Source organism: Nyctibius grandis, chromosome 18, assembly GCF_013368605.1.
Source record: "Nyctibius grandis isolate bNycGra1 chromosome 18, bNycGra1.pri, whole genome shotgun sequence".
Taxonomy (NCBI): domain Eukaryota; kingdom Metazoa; phylum Chordata; class Aves; order Nyctibiiformes; family Nyctibiidae; genus Nyctibius; species Nyctibius grandis.
The window spans coordinates 8,858,166-8,882,287 of NC_090675.1; the positions used below are offsets into that span (position 1 = coordinate 8,858,166).

At 39.6% G+C, this 24,122-nt stretch overlaps 2 protein-coding genes across 2 annotated transcripts in view; both read left to right on the forward strand.

Annotated features, from left to right (window-relative positions):
* The first annotated feature begins 114 nt into the window (after nt 1-114).
* INTS2 (integrator complex subunit 2) lies at nt 115-18,762 on the forward strand. Its single transcript, XM_068415497.1, has 24 exons — nt 115-448; nt 945-1,083; nt 1,772-1,874; nt 2,113-2,226; nt 2,915-3,045; nt 3,144-3,317; nt 3,853-4,079; nt 4,887-5,012; nt 5,570-5,641; nt 5,737-5,851; nt 6,509-6,577; nt 7,030-7,164; nt 7,672-7,848; nt 8,444-8,552; nt 9,527-9,631; nt 10,093-10,257; nt 10,477-10,678; nt 11,224-11,349; nt 12,893-13,082; nt 14,037-14,282; nt 14,751-14,858; nt 16,217-16,322; nt 16,446-16,622; nt 17,071-18,762. Exons 1-24 carry the CDS (start codon nt 156-158, stop codon nt 17,238-17,240), a joined length of 3,579 nt encoding a protein of 1,192 aa, XP_068271598.1. The 5' UTR covers nt 115-155; the 3' UTR covers nt 17,241-18,762.
* Nucleotides 18,763-20,733: 1,971 nt separating this feature from the next.
* BRIP1 (BRCA1 interacting helicase 1) overlaps nt 20,734-24,122 on the forward strand; it is a 55,288-nt gene continuing 51,899 nt past the window's right edge. The window contains exons 1-5 of the mRNA XM_068415742.1: nt 20,734-20,826; nt 21,715-21,826; nt 22,213-22,407; nt 22,705-22,832; nt 23,633-23,767. Of these exons, the coding sequence (XP_068271843.1) occupies nt 20,734-20,826; nt 21,715-21,826; nt 22,213-22,407; nt 22,705-22,832; nt 23,633-23,767 (663 nt within the window). The remainder of the gene's footprint in view (nt 20,827-21,714; nt 21,827-22,212; nt 22,408-22,704; nt 22,833-23,632; nt 23,768-24,122) is intronic.

Below are 24,122 nucleotides of genomic sequence, written 5' to 3' on the forward strand. Positions count from 1 at the left end.
GGGGCGGGGCTGCGGCCTCCCACCGCCCCTCAGCCTTCCCGCCGCCCGCCCGCGCCGGCGTGACGTCACTTCCTGCGCCGTGACGCGCTCGGCCTGCGCCGGAAGAGGCGGGCGGCGAGGGTTGGGCGCGGGGAGAGGCCGCGCGAGGGGCCGCCATGGCGGAGTGCTCCGGCCTCCAGTTCGTCAGCCCCTACGCCTTCGAGGCGATGCAGAAGGTGGACGTGGTGCGCCTGGCCGCGCTGAGCGATCCCGAGCTGCGGCTGCTGCTGCCCTGCCTGGTGCGCATGGCCCTCTGCGCCCCCGCCGACCAGAGCCAGAGCTGGGCGCAGGACAAGAAGCTCATCCTGCGGCTCCTCTCGGGCGTGGAGGCGGTCAACTCCATCGTGGCCCTGCTCTCCGTGGACTTCCACGCCCTAGAGCAGGACGCCAGCAAAGAGCAGCAGCTCCGGTAACGCAGAGAACGGCTGTGTGGCTTTTCCTGCCGGTTGGTTTGTTGTTGAAGCGCCCACTGAGCTGCCCGATCGTGTCCCTTGAAAATCTCTCAGGAGAACCCCGGTGTTTGGCAGAGCAGCACAGAGGGAGCTGGGTCCCTTGTCTGGCTTGGGGGTCTCCTCCCCGTGCCGCGCGGGGGCTGCCCGGCCTGAGAGCGGGCAGGGAAGTGGCTGGGACGCCTGTGCGAGGGGGAGAGGCCGGGCAGGTGGATGCTCTGTCCTGACTGTTGTCTGTGCTGCTGGGGAGCAGAGGCCTCGAAATTGTGGTCATATTGTCTGAGCTCATATTCAGTAACGTGCTGAAGGCGATTTTGTAATGTCCTATAGTTGCAACAGTCTTTTCTGATTGTTAGCATGATCGAAGAAATCCGTACAGAATTACTGTCTTCCTTTAACGGATAAAATTGCTGTGTTTGCAGAAGCGTTTAATAGTTGTTTTTAATTGTCTGTTAGGCACAAGCTAGGAGGAGGGAGCGGAGAAAGCATCTTGGTGTCGCAGCTTCAGCACGGGCTGACACTGGAGTTTGAACACAGCGATTCACCTCGTCGGCTTCGCCTCGTGCTTAGCGAATTACTAGCAATTATGAATAAGGTAAATTTCTCCATATCCAGACACTTAATGAATTTTGTGTCAGGGAAAACGCACCCTGGGCAGGCTGACACGCTGTCTGGTGCTGTTTCTGGTGCTGCTGCTGTGTGTGAGTACTCTTCTCCAGTTCTTACCTGCTTCACCAAGACTTAAAGTCTCAGTCTGATTGAATGGTGGTTTGTGATTAAACTTATGAACCCAGCTTCCTCGAGGAAGTCTTTCTTCCTCAGAACAAATGAGGGTAATCATTTCTAATATGATATAGGCTCTGTATATTCTCTAATATGCTGTACTCAAATCATATTTGCAGAAATTATAATTGAAAATGAAATTATTACTTTTCTCTATCCAGTTCTTTACTCCTATTGCAGCCACTGTATTTCTCCTACCCCCTTCTCCTCACTGCCCCCCCCCACATTTTAGTTTCCTTGTGTAAACTTACCGTGTTTTTAGAATTCTCAGTGAACTATTTGTTTTTTCCAGAAAAAAGCAATGGCACCAACTGTATTGAAGTATTTCCGCTAGTAAATATTTCTTGTGCTAAACACTTTTCTTGCCTGTTCTGTGTTTATAGCTGTACATTTTTGAAAGTTTTTAATGTATTCAATCTGCTGAATTTAAAGCCATAAAAGACTGATCAGACAAACTGCTTCATAAAGCCTGTTCAGTGATGATGAATACTGTCTTGTAGGTGTCAGAGTCAAATGGTGAATTTTTTCTCAAATCTTCTGAGCTCTTCGAGAGTCCTGTTTATCTGGAGGAGGCAGCAGATGTTCTCTGCATTTTGCAAGCAGGTATAGTATTCTGTATTTGTAGTGTTTTCTAACTTCTTACAAACATAAAAATAACTTCTGGAGCTGTTGTGACTGATTTAAAGTTAATGTAGGCTGTCAGCTCTTAGAAGGAGGAATAGATCACAGATTGATTTTCCATTTATTGATTTGAGCGTGTTACTGAAATGCATATTAGAAGCAAGGTTTTATTTGTTTCACAGTGAAACACTGTGACTTCTAAAACCCTCTTTTTATCCAGAGCTGCCATCACTGTTGCCAATAGTTGATGTGGCTGAAGCTCTGTTGCATGTTAAGAACGGAGCCTGGTTCCTCTGCCTTCTGGTGGCCAATGTTCCTGATAGCTTTAATGAGGGTGAGTTACACTTTCTTCTTGTCCTGCTTACTTTTTCTAAAGGTTTGAAATTATTTCTAGCAATATAGTTAATTCTGGACTAAACCACGTGTCTTAAATATTTGAACAGGAGAGCATTTGACTTACGAGATATAACTTGGATGCATTTGTACCTAGAGGTGCTGATGGGCTCCTGTTCTCATCATGTTGATTCCCCTTTTTTGTAGAGTCATTGTGTGCATGTTGCAGCTTTTCATCGGTGGGTCACCTTTCTAAAGGCAGACTCGGGCAGTGAATGACTGCAAATAGGAACCTGGTCTAGCCTTCTAATAGTTCTTGTCCCTTAGATTGAGCCATATTACAAGGTGAAAAATTTGTATTGGCGTTGCCTGTTCAGCATCCCTTGCCTCGCAATAAGATTTCAGTCTCCAGGGCTGCCAGATGCACAGGTTGGATTAGATAAGAGTACAAGTAGTAATTGGATGATGCATAAACCTGTAACGACCCTGTAATTTCTCTGAGGAGAAGGACCATTTCCTCGTTCTGCTTATATAGTGTAGATCATCAGTTCTTGCCTGAACAAGATTTATGTGGCCCAGCTAATAAATTGTAGTGACCTGAACAGAACGACTTGGCTTTGTCTGTTTCTGTTTATGTGGCTTTCTGTTGGAAAGGCCAGAATTACTTACACCTCCTGTTGGGTGTTTAGTCTGTAGAGGTTTGATTAAGAACGGTGAACGGCAGGATGAGGAAAGTGTTGGAGGCCGTCGCAGAACAGAAGCACTTCGCCACCTGTGTAAAATGAACCCTTCCCAAGCTCTGAGAGTCCGAGGCATGGTGGTAAGTCTGTCATTAGTCTGTCACGAGAATCATAATTATGAACCTTACTGGAGCTTTAAAAACAAAAAAAGATGATTGAGCCTGAGCGTTCTGTCTAGGTGGAAGAGTGTCATCTACCAGGTCTTGGTGTGGCTTTGACCTTGGATCACACCAAAAACGAAGCTTCAGAGGATGGAGTGAGTGACCTGGTGTGTTTTGTGAGTGGTTTGCTACTTGGAACAAATGCAAAGGTTCGAACTTGGTTTGGAACTTTTATCCGAAATGGCCAACAGGTACGAAAATCTTTCAATATTCTGCTTTTAAAAAAATATTCTTGTAGCTTGCTGTAACTCTTCTGGATGTGGGCACCCATGTTTGTCTGAATGAATATAAATCCTGTTGCACGTCTTGGAGCAACCTGTACAAGGCAACCTCTTCTTTTGGGATGTCAGGTCTATAAATAGTGTCCCTGAAGGCAGCTCTTTGGTTGTTCAATAGGTGTGGAAACCAGGGAATTCTACATTTGTAATGTTTGCCTGATAAATACGTTCATCCTCAGTGTTCACAATAGGAAGGTGTGTCTGGACTTGCTCAGTTAATTGGGTTAGTTAAAGTTTGTGCTTTGATGTAATAAGCTGTTGTAACGTGAGCATGTGCTGCCTGTTGCCCTAGTACTGAAAATTGTATTTTTAAAAAAATTCCTTTTTCCCCCCAACTCCCCTGTCTTTTTTCTCCCTTGACTTCATCATTATGGAACCTCTTATGTAATACATTGTTTGATGGGATGAATTTTACATTGTTGTTCTCATCTTTTAACCTCTTACACAGAGAAAAAGAGATAATATCAGTTCTGTGCTTTGGCAAATGAGGAGGCAGCTGCTCCTGGAGCTCATGGGAATCCTTCCCACGGTTCGCAGCACACACATTGTTGAAGAAGCAGATGTTGATACGGAGCCGAATGTGTCTGTGTATTCAGGACTGAAGGAAGAGCATGTCGTGAAAGCCAGCGCGTTGTTACGTCTCTATTGCGCTTTGATGGGGATTGCTGGGCTGAAGTAATGAGTGTTTTAATGCTCTGTGTTTTTTATTCACTGTCTGTCCATTTAAACAGAGGTTGAGGGCTTTGGAACTTTGAACATGAGCTGTCTGTTAATGGCATTGTGTCCTTGAAGGAGTCTTAGCACTAGGGGAGGCCCTTCTCACGTGCTGAGGGCTGGAGTTGCCAGTTTGTGGAGTTTATTTATCTCTATAATGCAGAGAGCAAATATGTAATGCTGAGGTCCCTGGAGACGGGTGTGGTTTCTACTTTCCGGTACTATTCTCGGCAGAAAAGTTTTTTCATTCTAATGGTAAAGGTCCGTTTATCAACTTTGCTGACTGTTTTATCTAAAATAACGCAAGAAATGTGGTGCTCTCTTTAACGCTGCAAAATCAGTTCTGCTGGCTCGTTAGAAGAAGTTCAGGCCTAGGTGGTTGGAGCAGTGTGTAGAAGAGAAAGCTGAAAACTCTAGCACCGTACACTCCATGAATTTAGGATTTCTGTTCCTCTGCTCTTACTTTTTAGAGAGTGCTAATGTAGCATCTTCATGCATTGTTAGTTTTAATGTAGGTATTTTATACTAAAGGGCAAGATTATATCCTGGGGATGTTTTCTCACTGTTACTGTCTCTTAACAGAGATTTTTATGTCTTTTAAGTTCAGAGAGAAATGCCAGTTAATCTTGGCACTCGTTTATTGATGGCAATTTGATAATCAGATTAAGTAACAGTGAAAATTTAATCTTTAACCATTGAAATAAAATCGGAAATCTCTTCACTTTTAAATTAGTGACGTGGGTTTTGTTCTTTTTCTGCCCTGTTCAGGCCAACTGATGAAGAAGCTGAGCAGCTACTGCAGCTGATGACCAGCCGGCCTCCAGCAACTCCCGCTGGTGTTCGCTTTGTGTCTCTTTCCTTTTGTATGCTTCTGGCCTTCTCCACTCTTGTCAGGTACCTCTCCATAAAGGAGGAGCTTTGCAAAGATCTTACTGTTTTAGCACCGCTAAGGCAATGACCTCCCCAGAGCTGCGGTTTTTCTCTCCTAATTCTTTATACAAATCTCCATATGGTGGTTGAAGGGATTTGTCTCACATTAATATTCCGCTCTGCTCTCCTTCCTGTTCGTAGCAAATCTTTTGAGAGGGGAGCATCGGCATTAGCTTCATTTGGAGTGGTTTTGAAGGCTAAAGCAGGCCTTAGTAGTTTACTTTTCCATTGAACAAGTTTATGGCTAAATTTTTTAGAGACCCTGTTCAAAAGAGTGGCAGTGAAGGTATTTAATGGATGTAGCTTTCTGCTGTGTGCATTCAAGACAGGAACTTACCTGACAGCTGGACTGAGGTTTTTGTTAAATATCAGTGCTGATCAACTGTTTGATGCTGAAGTGAAAGGGACAAAAAGTCTCCTCGCATAAGACTCCTCAAATACCAGCTTTTCTGCTAGTGATTGTTAGTAAAACTATCGATAGTTCCTGGGAAAAGGATCTTTTATGGATTTTCTTTGTGCAGCACCCCGGAACAGGAGCAACTCATGGTAATGTGGCTTAGTTGGATGATAAAGGAAGAAGCTTACTTTGAGAGGTGAGAGCAGGCTTCTTTTGTTCTTAATGATGCCAGTAACCTCACATTTAGTTAAGTCCTGTTGGAAATTAACTCTTCCTCTTTGTTATCATTAGCATTTCTGGTGTGTCTGCTTCTTTTGGAGAGATGCTTCTCTTGGTAGCCATGTATTTCCATAGTAATCAGCTCAGTGCTATCATTGATTTGGTCTGCTCCACCTTGGGAATGAAGGTAAATCCTAAACTGCTTCTATCACATACATTTCTCTGTTAAAAGTAACTTTTTACTGTGTGTTTATACTCTTGTATTTACTTTAGTTTTGATATAAAGAACTTCGCTTTTGCTAATATACTTAAAACAAATGTAAAGTAAAAAAATGAGTAAAAATCTCTCTAGAAAAACAGTAAATTATGTGTGCCTCTTAATACAGAGGAGTGTTAGATAAAAGTATCTTTAAAAAGTGCTGACTCGTTGAAATCATTATTTGCAGGAAATGAACTTTTTTGGAAGACTAGTTGAAGTAGTTTCCAAACTGAGCTGCAAACTTTTTATTTTAAATAGTTTAAAGAAATATCTCTATATGTAAATACTAATTTCTGAAAATTTCTGAGGGAGGCTTACCTTCAATTTAGTATCATGTAACAGTGTCTCACCTAGTATAAAAGTTAGGTAGGTAGTTTTTAGCATAAGGAAGATGTGGAGTGATGAACTTGTGACATTTGAAAATATTTTTGGTTTACATTTGAAGTGTAGATATGAATGTTTCCCTTTTAGCCCAGTGAAGACAAGTTTAAAAAGGTTAAAAGTTAAAAGTTTGTAAAATAAATTTGCAGTAATTATTTATAAGAAAGCTAGAACTTAAAATTGCAACTTTGTTCTTTGTTCCAGATTGTTATTAAGCCCAGCTCGCTCAGCAGGATGAAGACAATCTTCACACAGGAGATTTTCACTGAACAGGTATTTTAAGCCTAGGCCTTCCCGCCCCCCCCTTTTTTTTTTCCTTTCTTTCTGTTTTTCTTTCTTCAGTAATCACTTCAGTTTGACCTACAAGAAGAATCCAAGCCCTGCTGGTACTGAAGAGCCTTGGCTCTTTCCTTTTGTACTCTGATGTGATTATGTTTTTTGAACACTTGGCTTTTTTAAGTAATGAGGAAGCAAAGGAGAAGATTTGTCCACTATGACATTATTTTTTTGCAGTAGCAGGAAATTGTGCATAAATGTAGTACGTGTGCTACAGTTTTACACATACTCTATTAAACTACATGAAAATGTTCTTCAGCTTCCAAACAACCAAAACCAAGTAGATGCCAGAAAGAATGTAGCTGTGCGACTTTGTCACCTTGTGCTTATGCTTTGTGATAAGATGAATATTTGTGGTATTTTTTGTGTTAATTATAACTTTCCTTTAGGTTGTTACAGCCCACGCAGTTCGCGTGCCTGTTACAGGCAATCTCAGCGCCAACATTACTGGGTTTTTACCTATTCACTGCATTTATCAGCTTTTAAAAAGTCGATCATTCACCAAACACAAAGTATCTATTAAGGTATGACCTTCATTTTATTTCTTTTCATAATTTGAATGTTTACTAGGTTTTGCAGGCTGTTTTTTTTGGTTGAATTGTAGGAACAGAATTCTTGATGAATCTTACAGCCTATTACCATGTAATTTAAGAAGGAACTGTGTATTAAGTTAGGGTACCCAGTTTTAGCTCTGTAATCCAGAGACCACAACTCAGTGAAGTTAAAAATAACTAAAGAAACTAACTAAAATAACTAAGAAAGTTATCTCTCTCCCCCTGTCTGCACTTCATAAAATCATAGTCAGAATATTTCCAGCCAGGGCAAGTTTTATTGGTACGCCTGTACAGAGCAGGGTCCAGGACACACAGTTTATGACCAGGCTGAACTCAGAACTGGTATTAACGCTTTCCAAAGTCAAAGCCTCATTCAGTTCCATTTTTTGTAACTCATTAAAAGGGGATGTACTTGTAGACAAGATAAAGTGCCCTCCAGCTTTGAACCTGAACATGTAATGGCATGTTTTTTTCTAGGACTGGATCTATCGGCAGCTCTGTGAAACCACCACCCCACTCCATCCTCAGTTGCTTCCTCTTATTGATGTCTACATTAACTCTATTCTTACTCCTGCGTCTAAATCCAACCCAGAGGCCACAAATCAGCCTGTCACGGAACAGGAGATACTGAATGTTTTTCAAGGGCTCGCTGGGGTAAATGATTTGTTTGCTTCTTTCATGTACTCTGATGTGAACATGTGGTTCAGTATTTTGTATACGTGCGTGACACAGATTCTGTAAGTTGCCTCACTTTTTGTCTTTAATGCCTGTATAGTAAAAGCACTTCATGGATTGAAAAGGGGAGGTGTTTATGTAGGGTTTGTATAGTTTTTGTACCAACTTGATCTTGTTAGATAAAAATACTGTTTAACTGAAGCTCTCTTAGCTGTTTCTGAAAGAAACTTTCATTTTGATAGAAGTGTGAGACATGGTATTGGACACATGTTAGAATGAGTGGCAGGCATTGACTTGTGTTGGAATCCTGGGACTCCTCCTTATTATAGTGTCCCAAGATAGCAAAAATACATTTTATGTTTGAAGCTTATTAAAAAAAAAAAAAAATAGAATTAATAAAAAAGAAAAACAAAAATCAAAGTTCCCTACAACTTTCAGGTTGCACCTCATATGGCTTGATATTTTTATACAGGGCTTACTGCGTTATCTTTCTTCATATTTTCACGTAAATCCAAATTTTTATTCTCAAGAATCAGGAATGCAGCATGACCTTTGTATGTGGTTTTATGTACAGGGAGAAAATACTCGTGTTACTCAACGATACAGCATCACAACACAATTGCTTGTCCTCTACTATGTCCTGTCGTACGAAGAAGCGCTTCTGGCGAACACGAAGATACTCGGTATGTGTGAGTGCATCGGGGGAAAACAGAGCAACTGAACATCAGATGCAACGAGCGGAATTCTTACGATAACCAAAATTCATGTTGCTGTCAGATTCATGCACAGCATAAAAAGTTTAGGTTCTTGTAATAAATGCAGCATTGCTGTAGAAATTAAGGAGGTAAAGTTTCTGTGAAAACTCTGTAGTTGAGTAATTTGTTTTCCAAATTAAAAAAGGTCCAAGCTGGCCAAAAAGTTGCCAGAAATGTTTATGGCCATCTAATAAATACGGCAACAATTATCAAAGACTTCTTAATTACTTCAGATCTTCATTTATTTGTGTCATCAAACTTGCACACACATTTCTTTGGGTTGGCAGTTTTATAGTTGACAATACTGAATGATCCCTTTTTACCTTTGAAACTGAGAGTTTATTGACAGAGTTTAATTCAGTGAACACATAGTGTTGATATCTGGTGGGTGGTTTTACCTGCCCTTTTTATGCAAAACTTCCAGCATTCATCAGTGCTATTTTCTTCATGTTATTCAAGAAAGACTGAAATACTATAAAATCAATTACAGTTCTTCTTGCATTTATAAATTCCATCTCACTGCGTGGTGTTGGGTGTGCCAACAGTTTGAATCTTGTGTACTAACTGATAACCATTTTGTTTAAGAATAAAAAACCTTGAATAAAGAAAGTGCAGGTTTGAGCTGTGATCTCAAAATCACTTGGACTTGGTCAAAGATAGTATGGAGATCTCAGGAACAAATCTAAATGTCAGGAAAAATCTTATAAGTACAAATGTTCATAGAAATCATTTCCTGAAGAGCTTAATTTAATACTTTAATGGGAATTAGTTGGGATTTTCTGTATTTTACCTGGATAATATAGAGACAAGTGCTTTACATTTTCTTTATTGATTCAGTTGAGGAAATCATTTTTTCTAAGTGTAACTGTTAATGTGTGGTTTCTTGTCCTGTTCCCTTATAGCTGCCATGCAGAAAAAACCCAAGTCTTACTCTTCAGCATTAATGGATCAGATTCCAATCAAGTACCTCATCCGGCAGGCACAAGGGCTGCAGCAGGAACTGGGAGGTATGTCTGTGGGTGGAAGTCTGATGTGCGTGAAGAAGGAAGGCTCGGCGTGTTTCCAGCTCTGTGACTATTACCTGTTTCATAGTGTGCTTTCATTCCTCTCTTAAAATCTGTCTGTAGTAACTCGTGAGAGTACAGATATGTTTGAAGAGTAGTAGTGAAAGTTTGACAAGGCGGCTCTTTTTAGAGTAGGTCTTATATACGTAGGGTAGGTTTTAGAGTAGGAATTGCCCAAGAATTTTTCATTATTCCAGACTGAGTTTAAGAGTTACTATAGGGTCTTCCCACCTTTCCAAAAGGTAACTTTTCCTTTCTGTTGGAGTTAGAATGTCAGGCTATAACCATGCAAGCTCATGGAACATCTCAGTAGGGATTCGGTTAAGGTCTGTTATTGAAAATGTTCAGGTGAAAGATGTAGCTACTTAAAATCTAAGATACATACTTTCTTAATATCCCTAAAGGCTTGCATTCTGCACTGTTACGCCTTCTTGCAACTAACTATCCACACCTCTGCATTGTGGAAGACTGGATCTGCGAGGAACAGATCACAGGCACTGATGCCTTGCTGAGGAGGATGCTTCTTACAAACATTGCGAAGAATCACTCTCCCAAACAGCTCCAGGAAGGTAAATAACTTCATGTGAAGTAAGCAGTGTTCTTTCCAAATTGGTTGGAATGTAGCGGATTTGGAAGTGTGTAACCATTTAATTCATTTGATCATACTGCATTTGTATAGTGAAAATGTACTGCTGCAAACTCGTTAATATATGAATCTTCAGGTCAAGGAGTCAGAAAAAATGTCAGAAATCCAGTTATACCAAGACCCCATTGTCTTTATTTTGTAGCATTTTCCATGCTGCCTGGAAATCACACCCAGCTGATGCAGATCTTAGAACATTTAACACTTCTCTCAGCTGGTGAATTGATCCCCTATGCAGAAGTATTGACATCAAATATGAATTGCTTGCTGAATGCTGGAGTCCCTCGGAGGGTCCTTCAGACTGTCAATAAACTTTGGATGGTTCTGAACACTGTGATGCCAAGAAGGTAGGTTCAAAATACTGTTTAGTTTGTTGTTGCAAATAGGTGGAATACCACTTTCTGTTTCAAAAATAATAACATAATGCCTTTGTCTGGGAAATTGGAGGTTGTGACTGAATAGAATGTGTTGGAGTTGCATTCCTTTTTTACTTTGTTGAAAATTTCAACCTTTGTATTTAAAAGGATGGTACTTCTTGTTCTCTGGGGTAAGGAAGTCAACAGTTTGCTTAAAATATAAGAGTATGGTTTTATAGTGTACATTGTTTATGATGAATTACTGATGAAACATGAATTCACTCTAGTAAGAACATGCCTCTTCTGAGCAACTGGATGCTCTATTGCAGAGAAAACAGTTTGGTTGCTGTAATTCCAGTGCATGTAAGTTAACTATTCTTGGTTAACTTCAAGGGCTGCGATTGAAGTATGAGGTTTTTGCTCCTTCGTAGGCCTAGAAAAAGACAGCTGAGACAAGAGACTGTCCAGATGCTTATGTGATCCTTTTTCTCATACGGATTGTCTATTACAAAATTGTAAAAATAATCTAATTTTAGGTTGTGGGTGATGACTGTTAATGCTCTGCAGCCTTCAGTAAAAATAGTCCGACAGCAGAAATACACTCAGAATGATCTGATGATTGATCCTTTGATTGTCCTAAGATGTGATCAGAGAGTTCACAGGTAAGCATCTCCCTCCTTCAGCTTTTTATGTTCTGGGGCACTTACATTGGTACATAGCGAATGCTAAACATAAAGGTGTTTCATAGAAAACTTCTAAAAGCTTTCACTACTTGAGAACATATTTTCAAACTAATCATATGACCTTGTAAGTTCCATCTTTTTTGTATTAAGCTTGTTGGTCGGAGGACTGAGCGAGCTGTGCGTGCTGTTTCAGCATGTCATGCTGTCCAGCTGCGTGTCTTGTTGGACAACCTTACATTCAGTTCTATTTTGGAAACTTTGGGATTTGTACATAGATCATCCATTTTAGATTTGTGGGAATTTGTTCTAAATAGTCATTGCAGCGTGCTTAAAATGGCTGCTGCCACATGGTGGTAGTGGTGGTTGAGGTTGTAGCTGTAACATCCTTCCACTGCACACTGTCTTTTGCCATCCCTCATGGGCCTGTAGCTATTCCATCTTTGTGGGTAACAGTTTCTGCCAGTGGGTGCTTGATGGATATGACAAAGGGAGATTTGCTTAATTTCTCAAGAAAGTCTTTTAGGAGTACTTAAAAATTAGTTCTTCTAGACGTCAGTGATGATAGAGGATGTGTAACGCTGCTTTATGGCTCTGATGCAGAAGAATAAGATGAGAATTTTAGTAGTGAAAATGATAATAACCGATAGCAATGGGGCAGCTTTTAAGGAGAATATGAAATAATGCAAATAATAAGTCACAATTTGTAAATTACAACCTTGCTTTTTCATAGTAATGAAGAAAATTGCGTGTTATTCTAAAAAGGATAACAGTTAATCATTTTAAATGTACTTCAGCCCTAGCTTTATTCCTTGTGTATTTTTTTCACATTTTCTATCAGTTGTGGTTTCTTTTTCCCATTTTTTTATTATCCTTTTGTTCGTAATAAATGGCTAATAGTCAACTTGATTTGTGCTTCATGTTCTTGTTCATATGCATCTGTCCCTCCTTGCCTTTTGGCAATTGAGCCATGAATCCAATTTTCATTTGATTTGCTACAACTCTGCTAGACTTCAGTTTTCTATTGATGACATCTTTAATCCCCAGCCCGTAGGTGAAATATTTAAATATATGTCCCTTCAGCCCCAGATGCAAATTGAAAATCCTACGTTTCTAAAACTGTTAGGGAGATGCAATGTGATTTGAAAACTGTCGTCTTAGTGTTGTGGAAGCAGTTCAGAACTTATCTGCCTTATTTTTCCCCATCATTCAGGTCACTGTTTTTCCTTACTTCATATACAGCCAACACTTTTTGGGTTTCCTTTGTTCATCAGAAATTAGTCTTTAAAGCAGTTCCTTGTTTTTGTAGAGTGTATGCATACGTGTGTGTGCGTGAGAGAAGTAGAACTGAATGGCAGGGCAGCAGAAGGGATTGTGACCTTTAGTATGTTGCTGTGTTAGAGAAAACAACTTTAGTATGAACCAGGCTGCAACCAAATGAGCCTTTGAGGAGCGGTTTTAGTTTGTTCATATTATTACTGTCTTATTGTTGATGCCTTTATTTTATCATGTGTTCCCGTATCAGGAGTCCTCCTCTGATGGATGTAACTTTGCACATGTTGAACGGATATCTTCTTGCTTCAAAAGCTTACCTCAATTCTCACCTAAAAGAAACAGCAGAGCAGGATATTAGGCCATCCCAAAACAGTGCAATGGGTCCAGAGGCCCCAGAAGTTACAAGGGAAGAATTAAAAAATGCATTGCTTGCAGCTCAGGTAAGGGGAAAGAAATGGATATTAAATGATGTGAGGAAAGACAATGATAAAACAGAAATATAGAAACAGGAAATGTAAAAAGGAGACCTTTTTACTTCTTTTCTTTGCTGACTTCTGTTACCATGAAAAAGAAAACTGCCTCTGTATTCAGATTGTTAAATATTTTCAGTCTTCTGCTTTCTAGTCTGAAGCGTTGTGTTGGTTAACTGCTTTGGTAGTGTTCTTTTCTCTTATAACAGAAGCGTTTTGCTTACTAGCCCGTTTGCCTTGTTGCTTTGTGTTATCCAGAGGCTCTTTCTGTACTTAGCTTTGCAGCAGTAAAACATGAAGAAATGTCACAGACCTATGCGTGGTGATTTGAACTGTATTATTTAAGAGAAGCAGCCAGCATTGTGAAGCGTGAGGCTGAAGAATGGTTAACGTAGCTTGACGTGATGGGAATTCTTGTGTAATCCTGTTTCGCAGGCAGTCTCTTCTTACCTCTGTCTGGAGAATGTCACATATATAGTCCCTGTTAGAAGATGATTTTGGAGTTAATAGGAAGTTTTGTCTTTAAATGAGTAGCGTAGTCTCCTCTGAATGCTGTGAATTACATGGCCATGTGCCTATTTTTTCTGATCTGGATGCTTTAAGGGACCATTGGATATTTATTTTGATACAATATGAGATTCATTTGAAATTACTCTTTTGATCTGTGATTTTGATGATTGGTTGGATTAAGCTTTTGTTCTCCTTTAAGTCTTGATTCAGTAAAGTGTTGGGTGTTTTTGATGTTCTTTGGGGTTTGTGTTTCTTGAACTGAGTTGTTCCTATTCTACAGAAAAAAAAATCTATAGCTAGAAATTCTAGCCACCTGACAGTCTTCAGTTTCTTAAATTGTCATTAATTTGTGTTTGATTTCTCTGATTTCACTGGGGTTTTTTATGCATGTTCTGTTGCTTATTTTCTTCACAGGACAGTGCTGCTGTGCAGATTCTTCTAGAGATCTGCTTACCTACAGAAGAAGAGAAAGGCCAGAGCAGCAATGTCCACGGTTTGCTGAAGAGTGTTCATAGTACCACAGGCCCTAAGAGTCCAGAACTAGAAGAAGAAGAAGATAGCTTGCTGTGTAATCTTCGAGAGGTCCAGTGTCTGATCTGCTGTCTGCTGCATCAGATGTATATAGCTGATCCCAACATAGTCAAACTGGTTCATTTCCAGGTCTGCTTTGCGCTATTTTAGTTCTTCCATGGTTTCTCTGGTTAAGAAAGAGCCAAATGAAGTGTTCAAAGGATGTTGAATGCTGTTGTTGTGTTCCTCAGAAATTATAATGGCCCACTTCTCTGCTTCCCGTCTCGCCAAATTTGTAGTACCTACATTTCCTCCATATTTCAGTGCTTGGAATCTGTGTGGTAGCCGAGAAGGGAGCACCTAAACTATGCCTGTTCCTCATCATTAAACACATGCTTTGTTTGTGCCTCTGGGTATTGACGATAATCGATAAAGACCCTGGGTTTGTCACTCAGCCTGCCTCATGTTGCCTTGGGATACCAGCCTATAATTCTGAACAAAAGAGATTTACAAGTATATTAGTTTTGAAAAAAGCATTAATGCAGATCTAATTAAAAAACTTAATTGAAGCAGAATTTTTGAAACACTTTTGACATATCTGTTTTCTTACTCACACAGGGTTACCCATGTGAACTTCTGGCGCTGACAGTGGCAGGGATTCCGTCCATGCACATCTGTCTGGATTTCATACCCGAGCTCATTGCCCAGCCTGAACTTGAAAAACAGGTACTGTACAGTCGCCTCCTTTGAGAATCACTACAATTAGTTAACACTGATGAGGTGTGTTGGTTAAGGGGAGAAAATAAAAGGATCGCTAAAAAAAGTCCTGTTCTAACTTGCCTAGGATATTAAGGTAATATCTGTAGCACTTTTACCTTAAATTAAAGGCTCGGCCTTTAAATCCGCTTCAAACAGGGATTGTGACAACTCCTCTAACATATCTCTGTACACTTGTTCAGGAAATACTCATGAATTTCAATATTACCTTCAAGAACATGAATAAAAGCACTTTTCAATAATGACTTTCTTTCATTCTTTATATTGAATATAAATCAGTTGGCAAAAGTTTTGCCTACTTAATTTTGATCTGATATTTTATAGCTACAGAAACTTCTATGAAGATTCAAATTTTAAAAACCTTTTTTGCAAAGATACTCTGTAGAACAGATGAAGCAGCCTTAAGATCAAAATTGTATTCATTCTCATGAAATCTTTTTCTGAGGGGTATTACTACTGTTTCTTGAAACAAGCTTGGGACAAGACTGTGAGGTGTAAATTTCTAAATCAATTTAAATTTCTCCTTTGTCAGTTGTCTTCCTGGTTCTTTCCCTGCCCTAACTGCAAGAGCAAAGCCTGCTAGAATGACGTGTGCAGCTTTCCTCAAAGTTATGCTAGTTAAATCTGAAGAGTGGTGGTTTCTTCTCACTGCAGGCTCAGCAAAGGGGGAGTCAGGAGTTTGTGAAATGTTTCACCAATATTTTTGAAGGTCTTCTCGTGATGATTATGAAAAACAATGGCAAATAATCGTTCATTGTTACTTGCTAAAGCAATTTGTAGACGTTGATTTGGTGTAGTTTGACAAGGGGAGATCACATATTTGGCTGGCTGTAGGTAACTGGAATTTGTTGGGCTAAAGATTCCTCTGTTTTCTATATCAAGCCAACTTCGTAGTTGTTCTTATTTAATCCCTTCTCAAATATAAAGTTACTGCTAATGAGACACTCAACTAAAGTTAAAATTAGAACACATCGGACCTTAAACAGCTTTTACAAGGATTATCTTGTAAATTGCCTGTTGCTTTGTTGGTCATTGTTAATGTTGGAACAAATTGTGTCTGTGGGAGAGATTCTGAAACACTAATGCTGGTACTTGGGTTAATGTTAAATGTGTGGGTTTTTTTCTTAATGTCAGCAGAAAAATTTCACTATAACTATTATTAAGGCTTCTCTGACTTTCATTTGCTCATTGGTGAAATAGGGAATATTTACTAACTCTTAAGTTACATCAGGAGCTTTGGATAGAAAGTGCAAAGCAATCTGTAACTTTATTGCTTATTTCTCTTTTGCCTTTCACCCACTTAACAGATATTTGCCATCCAATTACTTTCATTTTTGTGTATCCAGTACGCACTACCTAAGTCTCTCAGCGTGGCTCGTTTAGCTATCAATGTGATGGGAACCCTGCTCACAGGTAAGCACTCCAGCAACCCCAAAATGCCACTGTGTTAATTACAATTGTGAAAGTAACAACAATTCTTGGCTGGATTTTTATAATAATTCCTTTTTTACTTAACCATTTCCTTTTCCTTGGTAGTTTTAACCCAGTCGAAGCGCTATGCTTTTTTTATGCCAACCCTGCCTTGTTTGGTGTCATTCTGTCAAGCCTTTCCTCCTTTGTATGAGGATATTATGTCTCTGCTGATACAAATAGGACAAGTTTGTGCCTCTGATGTTGCTACGCAGACAAGAGACTTCGACCCAATTATTACACGTAAGTAAAGTACCTTGTATTTCAAAAGTAACGTTGTGGTTCCAGGGAGAAAATTATGTTAGTGTTTCAGAATGTGAATGTGTGAACACGGATTAGCTGTTTAAGTGTGTGAGCTGATCTTGAGCATGTTTTTGGCTCTTTTTTTTGTCTAAAGACAAATGCTCTGTTCATGTGATACAAGGTTCCCTGATGCTATCTATGCCAGGATATTTATGTTAAAAGGAGTAAGAGGGAATATAAAAAACCCAAAAGGAGTCAGACTTAGGTAAATGAAAAAGAAATGTTGTAATGTCTCTAGAAATAATCTGCGGAGTTAAGGTTGGTGCCTGAAATAGTGATGGCTCAAATTCGCAATTTCATAGCGTGCATGTTTGAGTTGTGGATGTAATATAACAATTTTTAAAAATTATTTATTTATTTAGATGTACTTTCCTTCTTAACTCTCTAGGTCTCCAGCAACTAAAGGAGAAACCACATGAAGTGTCAGGACTTTGTAAAGATTCATCTAACAAAAGTTGTTCAAGGGACATCACAAGCAGGGACCCTGATGTTCGGTTATGCCAGTGTGTTGAGAATACTATCATTGACATAATTAACATGAGCGTAAGTGGAGTATAGGAAGAACGCAGATGAAATTGTGCTGTAGCTAGTCCCACGGTCTGTGGTGCCTGGATTTGGAGAAAGCTGCGAAAGTGGACTGAGGAACTGGAGCACAAGAAGTGCACTTTTTCATTCATTCGATTCAGTTATGGCTGAAAAGAAAGAATTATTTAAAGAGACTTATATTGCTTCCAGTGAAAACTTTTGAGGCTGATGGAGGTTGGTAAATAATTTCCAGTGAAACTGAGCATGATTTTTAGGCTTGCTCGGTTTCTGAAGTGATACAGCAATACACTCAAAAGGGAATTTTAACACTCTGAAAAGTGAATGCTTAATTGGTTGAGCAAACAGCAAAATGATGGGTAAGAAAAATTTGAAATTGAAGCGCTTTGCTTAAGCTAAATGAACTGCCCTTCCAGAGCCTTGAAGAGCAAGATGGAATAAAATATTACAAGGAAGACTTGAAAAAGTGGTGTAAGTAACTTGCACCATCCCACTGAGTACTAAGAAAATGCTTTAACTTTTTTTTATGTGTGTTTCAAACCATTGGTCAAAGTTTCAGTTCATAAGATCAGGAACTTCATTTAAAGATCAGCCAGTCTTCATTAAAAGTTTGAAACCGGTCTAAAAGTTTCTTTAAAAAAAGGTGCTAGTACTACAAAATGAGCTGTATAAATATGATTTTTAAAGAATATGTATTTTTAATGCAGCTCAGATGGTTTAGTTTAGAAGAGATGAGAAAGACTTCAAGAAATAAGTGCAAAGATGTCTTAAGTTGTCATCAGGATAAAATTAAATAAAGAAATTAGTGTTGAGGGTGACTTTCCCTATAATGAAAGGAGTGACAGATTTCAGCCACACTGAAGTGGTTACGTGGAGCTCAGTGGGCAAGAAGGCTGAATCTTTGGTGCTTCGTGTGTCAAATTGGTTGTTCTTTCCTATACAAAAGCTGCAGGATTTAGCCTCGACAGATGTGTTTAGTGGCATTGCAGAAGGGGGTGTGTGCTGCAATATTTGGGAGTTTTGAAGGTTGCACAAGCTCTTACGTGAGGCAGCACATGCTTTGGCAGCAGAGGAAGAAAATTAAGGTTTGGCTGTTGTACCAGAATTGAGTGTAGTACTTCAACATAGGTGAATTGCTCAGCTTGTTAATCCAGCACTTGCTCTTTTCTTAAGTGACAACATCCAGGGTCCTTAGATGAGTAAAATATTTTTCAATTAAAGCCAGTTTATATTCCAGAAATAAAGGTCTTATACTTTAGTGTGGCTGTGAGAAAGCCTTGCATAGCTTGTCTCCTGCCCATGTTGGACAGTGATTTAGGGAGGCTGATACTGAATTGCCAAACACACTGGGGTTTGCGTTCCAGGATTACCAGCGTGCTGAACCATCCGATAACACCGTCTGGCTACAGAGTATATTTGTCATCTTGATGTAAAGGATGTAAATAAACTAAATGTATTTATTTTTTTTCTCTGTTCTAAGTGTAATTTTATATGCTGTAGTGGTATTTAAATAAAAAAAACCTAGCGTATGACTTAATTTCAGAGGGAGTTGCCGGTATTGATTTAAGCTTTGTCCCGGGTTTAAGGGGCGGGCAGCCCCCGGGGCACTGAGGGCCCAGCCCTGCTCCGGCAGGGGCTTTCGTGTGGGGGGATATTTAAAAGCTTCTCTTTAATAAAAACAACTACTCATTTTTTAGCTCTCAATACAGTGCACTTATGCTTAAAACAAGGTACATAATAAAAAGTATTGAAGTGTTTTGCAATATAATTTCCCCCACAGTAAACGCGTGGTTGCCCAGCAACAGGTACAACCCGGAAGCAAACAAGGTCCTCCGTGATTGGTTCTAATGGCGCAGAGGTGGAAGGCGGGAGCGGCTCAGTCTGCGATTTACTGATTGGCGGCTCAGGGCTCCTTCCTGTCAGCTGATTGGCGCCGGGGCGGAGGCGGGAAGGACGGACGCAGAGGGCCGCCGTCGCCTGAGGTGAGCGGTCGCGCGGCGCCGCTCGGCGCCTCCCGCGGGGCGGAGCGCGGCTGTGAGGGGCCCGGGCTCACGTGGGGTGGGGGGCAAGTGGAGTTGCGGGGGCCCTGCCTCTGAAAGAAGGTGAAGGAAACGCCCCGGTGCCGCTGTGTAGGCTGAGGCGGGGCGGCACGCACGGGAGAATGACAGCAGCTTCCTCGGCGCTCCCTGCCCTCGGCCGCAGAGAGGCAGGAAAACTAACCCTAGAGCTGGAGCAGGGCCGAGGGGTGTCGGGGTTTCGCTGGGGAGCGGCCCCGGTCTGCCCAGAGGCGCTCCCGGGGGGAGCGGACCTGACCAGGACAAAGGGTCCTTCTGCGCTCCCCGTGTCCCGGACCCTTGCTGCCTCCTGCCCCCTTTGGTGTTGAATCCTTCCCACCTTTCTTGCTTTTTTTTCTGGGCAAAGCTCAATTCGAAGTAGTGCCCGTTTAAGCGAACCCCTCCCGAATGTCTTAGGGAAAAGCTTTTTAATGGGGTGCGGTTACGTTTTTGGAAGGAGGGGTAGGATGTAAACTCGTGCTGGCAATCTCTTTTTGCTGGGGTTTCTTTTTCCTGTTGGGAAAGTTGATGACGAAGCTGAATCATGCCACGCGTTGGTGTTTCTTTGATGTATTGTTTAGTCATTAAAAGTCAGATGAGGACACAGGTTAGTGCGTTAATTTATCACAGGGAATCTGCCAATTTAAAATTGCTCTTTTATTTTGTAGATGCTTAAAATCTGTGAGAAAAAACTTCTGTGTCGTTTAAAAAACGTCCTTTGTTAAAGCCCTCTATTCCTCTTCAGTATTTTAAATTCAGTAATTTCAACATTTTAGCATGATAGGGAAACTGACTTTCTTTTATTATCTGGAGTGAGAAAAATGCAAGATAATACAGAATAGTAAAGTGCATGGCACCTCATTTCCCCTGAACAATTACTGGAAGAAAATTGTTGGTTTAAAGCATCTCATTTCTGAAGTCAGTGCTCAGTTTTATTTTCTCATTGTTATAAAACGAATAGTACAAGCTACTGTTGTTAGCTGTGCCTTTGTAGTTTGCAATGTCTTTGAGTTCAAGCTAATGGACCTGCAGAACTGAAAAACTGGCTATTTTTTTATTAAATATCCTAAAATACTTTTCCCTCAGGGATTTGGGTTCTTAACCCAACAATGTTCAGTCTGAGAAATAGAATCTGAAATGATGTGCACAGTTCATTCATCCCTTTTATTTAAATTGCTTGAATTGCTGATGTTACTCATCAGATGGTGGTAACTTGCTCTCATTTGTAACAAGGACGGAGTCTGAACTGTCGCTGTGTAGTATAAATTCTGATATGCCAGTTCTGGTAACATCTTGAACTGCTTAGCCCTCTTCTCAGGTTAGCAGTTTCTGCTTGTTTTTGTTTGGTGACAGATGTTGTCTCAGGCTTTGTCTGGTTGTTAGTGTTGACTTGTTAATACTGGTTTTTATTGCAGTTGTTATAAACCTGAAGTAAACGGGAGGAAAAAGGGGCAATGTCTTCTGATGTGTCGGAATATACTATTGGGGGAGTGAAGATCGTATTCCCTTGCAAGGCTTACCCTTCACAGCTTGCTATGATGAATGCTGTGAGTAGAATTTATATTAACAGTTGCTAAACTAATAGCTTATGCTTTCCAGTACCTGTCAGCGTTTAGAAAACTAACATATGGAATTCAGAGCCTCCAATATGTTGAGAGTTTCAGTTGTAACATAATTCGCTGTTCTCTGTGCTGTACAATGATATCTGGCCTGTGACTAGGGAATGCTGAAGTACATTTAGGGTTTGTGAACATTTATGCTAAGAAACAAGTTACACGTTACATAATATACATGATTATTTAACTAGATATACTATAATAGAAATTTTATATAATTTTGCAAGTATATAAGGAGGGACTGATTTAGTAAAACATCTGTATTTTAAACAATGTAATATTTCAGTAAGTTTTCATCTTTTGGAGAGTTTTTTTTAAATTATTACACTTTACATTTAAACATTTTTGAACAGTTTTAACTATTTTAAAATATTTTTTCTCTGTGTGACAAATGGTTCGGTTGTCTAACAGATGTTTTCAATGTTTGGTTCTGTAAGACTAAAGGAAGCAAGCTAGCCCCATCAGGTGTTGCTGGTAGCAGGTAAGTGGTTCACAGCCCCTGTAAGTGAACTGCTGAGCATTGCTAACGAGGCGTGTTCCTCTGGAGAGAAATACAGCTAAGGTCAACAAGCCTTAGCTTGTTGTACAGCCTTGACCTTAGCTGTATTTATTAAATAAATAATAAATAAATTAGCTGTTATTATTAAAGGTGATTTGGAGAGGGTAGTGGTTTTTGTTTTCTTTCCTTTTTTTTTTTTTTTGACAAGACAGTAGGTGTCCTGATCTTTTTTTAGAAGTTATTTCTAGCTTAGCTAAAGACATCCTCTTTGTTTTTTTTTTCTATTAATTCTGTTTTTGTTCTTGTTATTCTCCTTAAAGATTGTTAAGGGCTTAAATAACAGGCAACACTGTTTGCTGGAGAGCCCTACAGGGAGTGGCAAAAGCTTGGCGTTACTTTGTTCTGCGTTATCATGGCAGCAGTCTCTCTATGGTAAGTTGTCTTAGTGCCAGTTCGCCCAGTTTTTATTACCAAAATATGTTATAACGCATTATTATTGTTGTTTATCAGCCTTTAAACATTCGGTTTCAGGAATCTAATCAGGTCTTTGTCTACCATCACACCTATTGCCTTATTGGCAACATAAAACAGTAATACTAAGCTGGATTTAGCTATCTGTTACCATAAGGGAATTATGTGGCTGTTGGAACTTTGAAAGAAAATACTTGTGAATTGTGGTTACACAGACTGAATTGAAAAAGAGGGGTATTTTAACCGGTACCTAAACAAAAGCTTTCGTCTTAACTGTTTTGAAAGTCTAGTTCTCATGTAGTGTCTTGAGCAGTTTTTAATGGAAGACAAATGACTGTGTCCTTCAGAGAAATCACAGCTTACACCGTCATGTGAAAAGGAAGACAGAAAGCCAGAGACCTCGCCTCCATGTCGCTGTATGTGTCATTCCCAGTCTAAGAGCAACCAGGCTGCAACCAGTGTGAATGATGGTGCTTCTTGTTCTTTTAATAATTATGAAACGGGAAGTTCTGTAAAACCTGGAAGCCCGCTAACGAACACAGGTAACTTCATACACAGGCAGCTAGAAAACTGTTCTGGAAGTAAAATATGTAGCCAGTGATGTCCATTTTTTTGCTTTCAAGTCAGGAACTTTTTTAACCACCATAATAGCTGAGTACTACATGATTCTGACCTGCATGGAAATCTGTATGGAAATGGTGGTTAATGGGTCTAGAAATGTCAAATACTGTTTCCTAAGTCATGTATTTATAGTAAATTCTATTTTTAAAATGTTGCCCTTATTTAATGCATTCCCAGTAGTGGACATACCTTTTATTTTCTTTTATTTTTAGTTACAGAATGTAAGGAAAATGAAACGCTAGCGTCGAAATTGTCTGCCAAAAAAAGGTTATCTCTATGTGACAATGAGAATGATGATTTTCAAGCAGACAGGAAAAGAATTCGTCCTTTAGAAAATGAGCAGCAGGTGAGCACAGTTTATTGGCAGTTAATAATCCAAGCATAGCTTAACAAAGCTGTCAAATTCCAATCAACATTTCAGAGAAGGGCATAGAGAATAGTTGAGTCACATCACAGTCATAGTTTAGATTGACAAGTTTTTGTTCATTTTCATTGTTACTTGTTACAAAAGAGTCCATTGTTGCACTAAATGGTTCCTAATACCATGTCCTAAATGACATCTTGCATATTTAAACACTTAATATCCCCCAAATATATTTATCCCCTGTTGATCTGTAATACTAAGTCAAAGTATGAGATTCTAGAGTCGAAAGTGCTCTTGCAAATATGTATTAAAAATACAAATAATACTGTAAAGGTATTAGAGTTCTGTTTTATATCCTGTCAAATGTAGTTACCTCTGGCCTAATATGTGGAGTACAATGTTTCTGTAATGTTTTCATCTGTGTCAGTATTGGTATCCCGTGACTTAGTACTTGTATTCAGATGTGCACTGTAAACAGCTTTTACATTGCTTTAGAGAGTTGCTCAGATAGTTACTTTTGATTAAGTTTTTAGACCAATACGGCTTGAATTTATTTCTGTTTTAGTTATGGAAGTTTTCTGCTTATATCTATATAGTATTATAATTTCTATCAGTTTTGTAACAGTGGGAAATTAAAGACGAAAAACTGTTAATGAAATATTAGTGATGCACTGTGTTGCTGAAACAGACTCAGTGGAAAACAGCTGAAACAAAATCACTGACAGTGTAAGCACATACTTCTGTCCGGTGTATTTGAACACGGTACTTTTTATACTTTGCAGGTTAGAAAACGTCATTGTTTTGCAAAAGGAGTGCAGCTAGTTGATGCTTTAGAAGTTTATAATCAGAGAAAAAATGGAGAGCTGGTTGTTCACTCTGAAAAAAGTATGAAAACCACTACTACTTCTCCCAAAACAGTAAGTAATGTAGTAATATCTTTTACAGCAGGACTGTTAGTTCAAGAGCAATTTTTAAAAAATATTTTACTGTAAAGAGATTATGCATGAAATGCAGCTTGTTCATATAGTCTCAGAAAACGTTGTACCTCGAGCAGCATTACAGCCTAATGCAAAGGTTCCCAAGTATGTAAGTTGCTTTAAAGTGTCACTATCAACAGTGAGAACTGCAGTGGCTTTTACTCCTAATGGTGCTGTCTAACCAATGTGGTTTGCAAAGTGTAAATTATTTCTGTGAAAGTTGTTCTTCTAAACAGTGGCTTGAACTCTTTTACACCGTGGCTCCCCAACAGCACAGAATTTGGCCCAGCAATTC

Bases quoted from the DNA above. Each gene is read 5' to 3' on its own strand.
- INTS2 (XM_068415497.1), top strand. From the start codon at position 156: ATGGCGGAGTGCTCCGGCCTCCAGTTCGTCAGCCCCTACGCCTTCGAG. The intron at 5,852-6,508 runs GTAAATCCTAAA...TCTTTGTTCCAG, and splicing joins GCTCCACCTTGGGAATGAAG to ATTGTTATTAAGCCCAGCTC. The intron at 11,350-12,892 runs GTAAGCATCTCC...TTCCCGTATCAG, and splicing joins TGTGATCAGAGAGTTCACAG to GAGTCCTCCTCTGATGGATG.